This window comes from Pectinophora gossypiella, chromosome 15 (assembly GCF_024362695.1).
Source record: "Pectinophora gossypiella chromosome 15, ilPecGoss1.1, whole genome shotgun sequence".
NCBI lineage: Eukaryota > Metazoa > Arthropoda > Insecta > Lepidoptera > Gelechiidae > Pectinophora > Pectinophora gossypiella.
The window spans coordinates 10452478-10464625 of record NC_065418.1 but is presented as its reverse complement, the minus strand read 5'-3'; the positions used below and the strand labels follow the sequence as shown (position 1 = coordinate 10464625).

Below are 12148 nucleotides of genomic sequence, written 5' to 3'. Positions count from 1 at the left end.
ACTTTTTATATACAATCGCGGGATTTTTTCCTTATTGCTGTGTGTCTTTTTTCTTTTATTTTATAGTAGATTTAAGTGGTGATTGAAATTGAACGTGACATGTATTAAAACCTGAACAAAACAGTCTACGAAGTAATTATTATTTATTAAACTTTTGTAGAATTTTATGTTTTATTTCACTAGGAAGTAGAACGAGTTTTGAATATATGGAATGCCATAATGGTACCCATATGTATAGTTTATGTACAGTCATGAGCAATATAATGTACCCACTTTAGGACTCTGTCGCACTAACATATTTGACATTTAGTGAGAGTTACAGTTCAATTTGTCAAAAAAGTTAATGTGACATGGTACCAAAGTGTATACATATTAATGCTCGTGACCGTACTATAAGTACATGTAGGTACTTATAGTAGATACACTATACCCCCTCCCCATTCAGAGACTTTGTAGTATTTCTTTTATTAAAAAAAAACTTTCTCAATACCTATTTCTAGTTGACAAAACTTCATGCAATTATTATTAATGTGTTTAAATTATTGAATATATTCAATTATTAATTTCAATATATTCAATTGAATATATTAATGTGTTAATAACAAATACACACACATTAATAATAATTGCATGAATTTTCGTCAAATATACAATAATTATCACATTCCAAATTCAAATTCATTGCATTTAAATGTTACATTGTTTTTGAGTCTGTTGAATTATACAACTGGTTTGTGTTCAGTCGTGCATCAGACCGCGATAATGGAATGTGAACGCTTGCATCGACTGCTTTTTGTCCTATAGGTACCTATTCACATAGATATACCTATTGAATCTATATGTAGGTATACAACTATACATACATAGCCATGTATATTGTCTTACTTATCAGTGTTTGTTTATTCCGTTGTAGGTCGCAGGACTCTTTATTGCATGGTACTTATCACTGGTACATATTGCGTTGTTTGCAAATCCTGTTTTATAGTAGAATATGGTTTTATTGTGTTGCCTCTCACTTTGAAATCGCAGGTTCGAATCCAGCACATCCCTAAACCAATGATTGTCGAATTTGTTTTCGAATTCATGTTTCGATCATAATGATTATCACGGCTCAGCGGTGAAGGAAAACGTCGTGAGAAAACGCGCATTCCCGAGAAATGTTTTCTCGGAGGTATGTGACCTAATATGTATTGGGCTGGTTTTCCCTTCGCGGGTTGGAAGGTCAGACAGGCGGTCGCTTCTGTGAAAAACCGGACCGGTAAAATCTTCAGGTTAGGTAAGCGGACCCTGTGAAAAACGGGACAATGCTAGAGAGATGATGATGATTGTGTAGGGTCTTCGAAGTCGTTTGTACTTATGTTTTTCTTCGTTAAGATACACATATTAAAACACATAATACCAGGTTCTCAGCGCGTCAAATCAGGGATATTCAATTCCCGATATTTTAAATTATGGCTAGTGTTGAAATGTAGGGAGTCTCAATATTGTTACTTAACGTGCATGAGATTAAAATCAATGAGAGTTATAAAACTGTAAACGACTTTATGGACTTTCTTGAACAAAACGTAATGTACTATTAAATTTCAATTGACAACATTTCATTTTTACTAAGGTGCCTTAAATCGAAAACCATTTCGAGATATTTCTATGATTTACACAAAACAAATTTTTTCAGATTTGTTAATTCAGTAATAATAGAAATATATTGAAAACTCCACGAGGTCAGAAGAGGAAGGCATAATAAGTTCAGACCTTTACATAAAAATTATAAAAAAATTAAATGTCATACATGACATGACACTTTGTTTGCGACTTGTTTTAAATACGCATGCAAAGGTACATTACATTATACTGCCTTCATTCTATCAATGGCAGAATCCAATTTTCAAAAAATATGTTTTGTAACTTCTGGTGGAAAAATCTTGAAAAGAAAAAATACTATTTAAACAAGTACTTTCGAAATAGCACAAAAAAACCACGGCTTAAAAATTTGAAATGAAGTTTTTTTATTAAAAAAGGCGCTTATGAAGTTTTCACTATAAGCGACAATAAAACCGGTTTATCAACAATAGATCTGTTAATGTAACATGCATGACTTTGTGGCATTTTCCATAGCAATAGTATACAATTGAAAATAATTTAAATAATACAAAAAACATGAATTAGACATTCATGTTGCGTTTCTAGGGATTCCTTTTGTGAGTTTATTTTAGATACGGATTACATTTTGAACGAAACTAAATAAACATTTTTATTGAAGTGACTTGTTGTCAGCAACTACTTGGCCGGACAAATTGGGAGCGCTGAAGGTTCTCACCCGGTGCAAAAAATTAAGATAACAGGCCTAAGGGTGCCCAGTTAGGCTCGAACCTCGGCTCAGGGCGTCATTTGAGAGTCTGAAGGAACAGAAAGACAATAAATGTTCTAGAAAAAAAACAGGACTTAAAATGTAGATAGGTATATTAAACAGCTGGAACATTCTACGTTTGTGACTGACGTCTTCACTAATGAAGTCAACATGATTTCCCATAGACCGACAGGTGATACAAAATACCTACCGAACTCGTAATAAAAACATTGCATCCAAATCAATGAAAAAAGACTGAGACAAAAAAGTCGCGAATCGAATCCAAACATAACAAAAAAGTTGCAACAAAGGCAAAAAATATTGAAATGTCAATGCAGCGAAAGGCACACCGAACATCGAACCCAGGACCTTGGTCTTGATCGTGAGCGAGGTCCGTTCACAGGCCAACCGCCTTGGCCCAGTCGCGGTCAGATTATGATTTTTAGGATTACTTACCGTTACGATTTGTAAATTTACCTATTTTCTTGTACTTTCTTTCATCATCATCAATTTAAGAGCCACGCTCTTGTCGGTGCAGCATTTTCCATGCTACTTTTTTAGGGAAAAATACTTTCTTTACTTTTTTTGTATACTTACTTAGAATAGTAACATAGATTAAGGAATAATACTATGTACAGAACGGCAACTCTCCGCTCCCCACCAGCGTCTGAGCTAGGTTTACCTCACCCCCCTCGAACATATTTAGACTTGAATCGTATGGTGTCAGACGTCACACACACAGATGCGCGTGTACGATAATGTCAATGTGTAATATCTGTGTGAAACGAGGTTTTTTGTATGAAGTGTCCGGTGTGTGGTAGTACGTAATAAAAAAGGAATTCGCTTACTACCGATTACGGTTAAAGTTAAAAAAAAAAAACAAACGCGGAACAAATTCCAACTTGCATGTATTTCGAGAGAACAAATTCAGAACTAAATATTTAGTGAATTCGCTATCCTACAGGATATAGTCATTCGGTAGGTATAGACATATTTTATCTTCTATTTTGCTTATCGGGATACATATAAAGTAGTTTAAAAAATAGTGCCAGGCCAAGTAGTGAATGCCGTATGTATGCGTCACGTTAAAAAAAAGATATGACGATAATATTTAAATCTACAATCCCATGAAATATGGTCCTTCTCTTCTATCGTGTGGGTTGTGAGGTGAATTACCAACCCCATCAACCCTGGCCGCCCTGGCCTTATTATTGAGCCGCCAAAGGCCCCTGACATGGCTCATGTAACGACTACTAACTTACATCAGTAAGTAGTAACCGGGACCAACTGCTCAACGTGCCTTCCGAAGCACGGATCATCTTTCTTTTGGACAATCAGGTGATCTGTAATGTCCTATGACCAAACTAGGGATCACAAAGTGATTTTTATGATATGTCCCCACCGGGATTCGAACCCGGGACCTCCAGATCGTGAGCCCGACGCTCAAACCACTGGACCACGGAGGCCGTTAAAATAAGACACACATCTCCCTAACGTTATCCTGTTTTCACAGGATCCGCTTACCTAACCTGGAGATTTGACAGGTCCGGTTTTTTATAGAAGTGCTTGTCTGACCTTCCAACCCGAAGGGAAAGCCAACCCAATACAGGTTAGGTCATATACCTAGCTCCGAAACGCATCTGTCAGGTATGACATATTTTCCTTTACCGTGGAATACGTGATAATCATTTATGATCCAAATATCAATCCGAAAACAAGTTCGAAAAGTTATTGGTGCCTGTGCTGAAATTCGAACCTGCGATCTCAAAGTGACAGTCAAATGTTCTCCAACTGGGCTACCACCATGTCTCTTAACGGTTACTTTAGAAGAAGACAGGTTCAAAAAAAAGATTCATTACAGATCTCGTTAGAAATAACTTTCGTACGTAACTCAGATTGTACAGGAAGAATTACCTATTAGTAAGGTTTTTCCAAATTAAATTTCGAACGAAATGATTCATAGACAATCCGGATGCATTCCAGAACAAGTATTTTTTTTTCTTAGGTTTTGGCTTCGCGCGGCTTGCGCATTTGCCACAGACAAAGATAGGGAAACAGATTCGTAGGAAAAACAAGGAACGGAATTTGGAAAAAGGATCAGAAAGGTGGAGGATAAAATAAATATACCAAAAATTCTATATAAATAAATAGACAAAATAATGGAGATATTTATAGTTTAAGGTCATTATTAATAATACATACTTATAGATAAATATTTGTATATATAAACACACCCACGAGTTGGAAGTCTATTTTAGTGCGGAGAAGGATTAGAGTTGCAAGTAATAATAATAGGTGGCATAGATTATAAACTGTTATTATAATAATTGACGTCACAGACGCAGTAGCAATTCTAAGGATGTTGATTGTCACATTCGTTGTGGCTGTCGCATGTAATATTGCAAGGTTGAAGCAGCGGAGAAAACGGAACGTACTTACATTCAAGTATTCCCTACAGGGGTGGGCAGAGCCACTAAGCATTGTAGATTTGCTACAAATGACATTAACTACTTGGCCGGACAAATAGGGAGCGCTGAGGGCTCTCACCAGCTACAAAAATAATGAGAAGTCGCTCGATAATAATGAATAAATAATACTGTTAATTTTCATATTTGTAGTCATCATCATCATCACCCCATTAACGTCCCCACTGCAGGGGCACGGGCCTTTCCTATGGATGGATACGAGTAGGGAGAACGGGCCTTAAACCATCACGCGGGCCCAGTGCGGATTGATGATGGTTATTAACGACTGGTAATGCTGCCGGGACCAACGGCTTAACGTGCCTTCCGAAGCACGGAGGAGCTCGAGCTGAAAGCTTTTCTTTTTTGTGGTCACCCATCCTATGACCGGCCTTTGGGAAAGTTGCTTAACTTCAACAATCGCAGACCGATAGAGATATTTGTAGTATTTTATTAGTTTTACCAACAAGGTCCTACTGCTAGGTAAAGTAGGTAAAGTAATGATAGGTTCATTAGTGTTATTTCAATATTTTTTGAGATTTTTATGTAATTATAAAATTATAAAAAATACTTAATAGGGTCGTCCCCTATTACATTAGACTTAAACATAGCTGGCGAGGAGTGGATGTTTATTCTGTGCACCACTGCCTACCCACATGGGGACACAGCCGTGATGCTATCTTACATTTATTTATGTAATCATGTATTGTGAGAGTGTATTTTATGTTATTTTTACCTAATGAAAAAATGATTGTTTATGTTTATGTAGTTTTTTTTTAATTCGCAGTTATTTTTCCCAACCATTCTTACTAACACGTTCACTAAGTATGAACCACATATGTGGTAATAAATTTAAAACTCATACGTGCATGTCCCACATGTGGAGCACATTTCTTCTTGCCATAGTTTGTCTATGTACTTAAGTACATAAATTCCAATAATAACACAATAAGTCACGTCAAAAAAAAAACTTAAATAGGTAGTCTTTTGTTCGGTAACTATTGTCAAATTAATAACCACAGATATCGAATCGGTTAATCGTTTCACTTGCACTTTTTCATTTCAGTTCCTATGATAGGCTAGTTCTTTGTCTACTGTCTCTGTTGTGATCTCAATAAAGAAGAAAAGGAAAGGAAAACGGTTATTATTTACAAATAAGTATAATGGTTATGTCTAAGTACATATAATATACTTCTATTACTTATTTAGTAAATGGTACATTATCATGAACATGGGTTTCCAATTCATGCAGCATTGATTTGCTTGTCGTCAAATGAAATTATGCATTGCCGTCAAATCTTTGTAATTTGTTTAATTGTATAAATCGGATAATAACTGTAAAAGTTATGATACGGATGTTGTAATAATTATGTTTATTAAAATATACGTTTATTTATTTATTTATTATTATCTTTAGTTCTTTTTGCATATAAGTATGTTTGGATGACACATTTATAGTGCATAATAAAAAAACAGTGGAGCGGGTAGTTTTATGTTTAATATTAGATATGTTTGTTTTTGATGTAAATTTGTTTAATGGATTATATTTGAATTAAATCTATTTACTTACACATTTTAAATGATTTCATGTTTTTTAAACAATCTTAGTATTTTATTTCTGAAAAATAAATGTTGTAGATTTAAAAAAAACATAATAATATTTACTTACCGAGTACTTATCAATCCTCTCATTTTGATTTTTGTTTTCGAAGTGGCCCTTCTCCTTTAAACTCACAATGTTCCTGGCACTTGCAACCGCCATTTTCAAAATTCAATTTTAGAAAAAGAAATAATCTGCGATCTGTCACTATTTGGCGCGAAATCGGAAGTCGGCTCTCGCGTGCTCCGAGACGGATCACTCCGAGATTCCAAGTTCAAATGATTGCCATTGCGAAATTACTCGCTTCTTTTATATAAAAGCTACATCTAGCTTGTGCATGCGCCCGCGGTTGTCCCTTTCATTCTATACCTATAGTGTTGTACCTTCGTTGCAATTATTTTAGGTACATACAACTATTAATGTTAATTTAGTGCTTATTTTGATAAATCAGGAGGTGTTGTGTTGCGCTTGGGATTTTTACCACGGTTGAAAGCGAAAGTAATATCAATTGTTTGCGTATGTTAGTGATGTTGTACGGTAAAAAATAAGTAATTAAGTACCTAGTATTTATAAAAATTTCCATAATTAATAAATCAATATTAATTTAAACACAATCTTTTACCACTTTTTAAGCATTATTGTCATCTAATTTGGAAATTACTAGTTAATTTTTATTTTCCATAATGTATTTAAAAGTGACCACGGCTTAGAATAAGGAATAATACTATGTATAGAATAGCAACTCTCCGTTCCCCACCAGCGATTGAGCTAAGGTTACCTCACCCCTCTCGGATATAGTTTAGTCTTCAATCGTATGGACGTCAGATAACACACACACAGATGCGCGTGTACGATAACGTCAGTGTGTAGTGTCTGTGTAAAAGGAAATATTTTGTATGAAGTGTTTGGCGTGTGACCACAGTGCCTTGTCTTCTTAAACCATAATTTATCGATATTTTTAATTTCATCGACTATGATACAACGCATCCCTTCATAATAGCTATATGTGATAATGGATAGATATTTATAGTGTTGTCAAGATTAATCGTTTAGTTTTAGTAGGTAGTATCAGGATATGACTGGCACACTGTGACATGAGATGCGTCGGATGAGTGTGTCAACAATTTATATTAATTGACGAGCTAATGGTGCTTATTCCAGTTTCAGTACACATCATCTAAGTTTAAAGGAAAGGGACGACTAATCGACAGGCATAAAATTTGTGGAATACACGTAAATTTTAGGCAGAAATTTAAAACCCCCTCCTAAAATTTTATATTGGTCAATAACCCGACAGACTTAAGTTGACAGCCCATGTCGTGAACCATACATAATCATGTAAGGTCACGAATTATCTGAATTCTGAATCACATTCCAAAACTGAAATGTGTCATAGTTATATGAAATACCTATGGGGCAAAATACCCACAAATGGGCAACGTGCCCATAGCTGTCTAAATATAGGGTAAAAAACCAACGATGTTAGAATATGTGATTAGAATGTTTCATAGTTATGTGAATACCTATGGGGCAAAATACCCACAAATGGACAACGTGCCCATAGCCGTCTGAATATAGGGTAAAAAACCAACGATGTTGGAATATGGGGTGAAACCCCGCGAATGGCCTCCAACCGCCCCTTACAGCCATCCCTGTCCACTCAGATTGCCTTGATAAATTCATCTGATTACCTGATAAATCACCACAACGATATTACCTACTGCAATGTTTTACTGTTTGTTTTACTATCCGTTTTACTGTTTACTGTCTGTTGTTCTCTTTATCGATTTGTATCGGATAATACAAATATAGCATAACTGATATCTAAGTAATTAGGACAAATATATAAGTATTATAAGACTTAACTGAATATTCTTCCTGTTATACCTGAAAACACACTGTTTCTTCTCTAATCTGTTTCTGAATAATCTGAATATTCACTGACCTCTGTTCTCTCCTCTTAATGCAATTTCATTTGTTCCTTTGTCGACCTATACCAAACAATACAAATACCTATAACATAACCGATATCTAAGTAAGTAGGAAAATATATAAGTATCATAAGACCAAACCGAACACTCTTCCTGCGCATCGACAGGAAGCCTGGTAAAACCGTTGTTGACTGTTATATCCGAAAACACACTGTTACTTCTGCTCTGATCTGTTTCAGAATAATCTGAATGTTCACTGATTTCTGTTCTCTGTTCTAATGCACTTTCATTTGTTCTCTGAAAATTATTTAGTTTTTTCGTAATGACAGCCCGCCAAAAGCATCAACTTTTTTCTGGCCAGTATTGTTATGACATAAATAACCTACAAATCGATTACTCACTCGAGTAAAAATAAAATCGATATGATGTATTTTAATATTATTATGAATTTGATTATTTAAATTCGAGAACTGATTACAGTTCGAGACACTGCCTCGACGCGAGAATTATGAAATACACCTGTGTTTTGATTAAGTTTAGCATTCTAAACTCTGCTGTAGGTTTTGAGTAGACTGTGCAAGTTGCTGCTTTATGTTCGGAACAACTTGAGCAACGGCAGTTTGCTGAATTAGAAACTCTGGTTCATTTCTCTGTACTGTTAATTTAGCTGAAGCTGTTGTTGATTATGAGACAGCGCACTGACTGAAAATTTGGCTGATGTTTTTGATAAAAATAAGCAGATACGTCTATTCTGGGTAACTGGAAAGTAACAGTAACATCACAACTTAATATATCTAATATGACAACTTTCTCCAGATGATGTTGGTATGTTTGCTTTGTGCTGACAACTAACAACTGAAAAAGGTCTAAAAATCGGAGGCATTCCAATTTGTTGCTACTGAAGGTACGGCTTAATAGAGGGCAATTAGACTCTCACCTGAATATCCTGATCTGCGACTGAAGAGATCGAGGCTGCTGATATCATTGACAGCTCCCTGGTATGCGTCAGCGTATGGTTTACCTCATTGAACTGCTGCTTAATCTTCTCCAACTCCCGAAGCTCGTCAACAACAAAGAACTCTTAATTGTACTGAATAATAACATGGAAGGCATCCACTAGCTCTGGATAATGACTCCCGGATTGCTTCTGCGCCACTGATAGCACGATTGTTGATTCAAGTTCTATAACTGTTGTATATGAATTGGTTAATATATGATATTTAATTGAAAACTTGGTCTTAACTCTTAGCAACTGGTTGGTATTCCTTCTAATGACAATACTTACTGACTATTTCGAACATGTTTACTCTGAATTTTTGCAATATAAATTGAAGTAAAACATAATAAATTTTCTACCCCAAAAACATAAAATCAATGAATTAGTACTTTTCGAAACTCGTAAATGAACTGACTGACAACAAACTTAACAACTCAATTCAACTGATCTGATTTCATGATCTGATTTATGATTTGTTGATATCTGGTATAGTCAATCTGATTTTATGTTGATAACTGGTATAGTCAATCTGATTTAATGTTGATAACTGGTATAGTCTATCTGATTTAATGTTGATAACTAACATGGTCAATCCGATTTGATGTTGATAACTGTTATGGTCAACAGTTACATGGTCTATCCGATTTGATGTCGATAACATTAACAACTGGCTTCGTCCTTCAGATTTATCAACTGATTTGGTTGATCTGATTCGCAAATAATCTGGTCAATCTGCTTTGACAACTGATTTGGTCCATCTCATTTAACTACTATTATTGGCCTATCTGATTTGAGTCAACTGATTTAAGAACTGTTATTGGCCCATCTGATTTGAGCTAACTGATTTAACAACTGTTATTGGCCTACCTGATTTGAGCTAACTGATTTAACAACTGAATTGGTCCATCTAATTAGGTCCATCTGATTTAACAACTGAATTGGTCCATCTAATTAGGTCCATCTGTTTTAATTTCAACTGTTCTGTATCTACTGATTTTGTACTGGGTATCATAACACTAAATTACATGTTCAAGATATCCCAGCACCTCCACCATGTCGTGAACCATACATAATCATGTAAGGTCACGAATTATCTGAATTCTGAATCACATTCCAAAACTGAAATGTGTCATAGTTATATGAAATACCTATGGGGCAAAATACCCACAAATGGGCAACGTGCCCATAGCTGTCTAAATATAGGGTAAAAAACCAACGATGTTAGAATATGTGATTAGAATGTTTCATAGTTATGTGAATACCTATGGGGCAAAATACCCACAAATGGACAACGTGCCCATAGCCGTCTGAATATAGGGTAAAAAACCAACGATGTTGGAATATGGGGTGAAACCCCGCGAATGGCCTCCAACCGCCCCTTACAGCCATCCCTGTCCACTCAGATTGCCTTGATAAATTCATCTGATTACCTGATAAATCACCACAACGATATTACCTACTGCAATGTTTTACTGTTTGTTTTACTATCCGTTTTACTGTTTACTGTCTGTTGTTCTCTTTATCGATTTGTATCGGATAATACAAATATAGCATAACTGATATCTAAGTAATTAGGACAAATATATAAGTATTATAAGACTTAACTGAATATTCTTCCTGTTATACCTGAAAACACACTGTTTCTTCTCTAATCTGTTTCTGAATAATCTGAATATTCACTGACCTCTGTTCTCTCCTCTTAATGCAATTTCATTTGTTCCTTTGTCGACCTATACCAAACAATACAAATACCTATAACATAACCGATATCTAAGTAAGTAGGAAAATATATAAGTATCATAAGACCAAACCGAACACTCTTCCTGCGCATCGACAGGAAGCCTGGTAAAACCGTTGTTGACTGTTATATCCGAAAACACACTGTTACTTCTGCTCTGATCTGTTTCAGAATAATCTGAATGTTCACTGATTTCTGTTCTCTGTTCTAATGCACTTTCATTTGTTCTCTGAAAATTATTTAGTTTTTTCGTAATGACAGCCCGCCAAAAGCATCAACTTTTTTCTGGCCAGTATTGTTATGACATAAATAACCTACAAATCGATTACTCACTCGAGTAAAAATAAAATCGATATGATGTATTTTAATATTATTATGAATTTGATTATTTAAATTCGAGAACTGATTACAGTTCGAGACAGCCCACATCAAATGATGACTATTTTATTCGCCTAGATTATTTATTAATTCCCTTATTCCTTTTTCAAATTACAGTTGTTAATTATCTCTCCCTTTTCTTTTCGGCGGATAATAAAATGACGGGTATAACTTAAAATAAAATTAGGAGGTGTCGGCAGGAATCGGAGCCAATCTTTGCTCGTCTTATCCATAAGTTGTCCAAGAGATTGCATATCATTAAATAGTACTTTTTTCTATTATTACATTTTTCCATTAAATATAATTATATTTTTTCATTGAAATATCGAGTAATGTAAAAAATATTAATAGTCGGATTTTACGACATAGGTACCCGGGATTATATTATCAGCTGAACGAATATTGCAGTATTTATTATACTTAGGTACACATAAAATATATCATGAAATATTTATCATAAAATATTTCGTGTGTGCGTTGATTTCTGATGTGATGTCATTATAATGTATATATATGTAATCCGTGTCTGTGGTGTCCTAAATAATAAATGTTTCTTTCTTTCTTTCTTTCTTTCTTTCTTTCATATGTGTACCTATATGTGAACACTTAGGTACACATATGTGTGTTAAAATGAACCATCTCAAGATTTTTGTAGTTACCTACAAAATCCTGTAAGTCTTTTCCACACTGAAGAA

The 12148-nt window shown here is 34.9% G+C and overlaps 1 protein-coding gene across 1 annotated transcript in view; it reads right to left on the bottom strand.

The window, feature by feature from the left end:
* Nucleotides 1-6734, bottom strand: part of LOC126373476 (uncharacterized) — a 38069-nt gene extending 31335 nt beyond the window's left edge. The window contains exon 1 of the mRNA XM_050019633.1: nt 6479-6734. Coding sequence (XP_049875590.1) covers nt 6479-6571 — 93 coding nt within the window. The 5' untranslated portion in view covers nt 6572-6734. The remainder of the gene's footprint in view (nt 1-6478) is intronic.
* Nucleotides 6735-12148: the final 5414 nt, after the last annotated feature.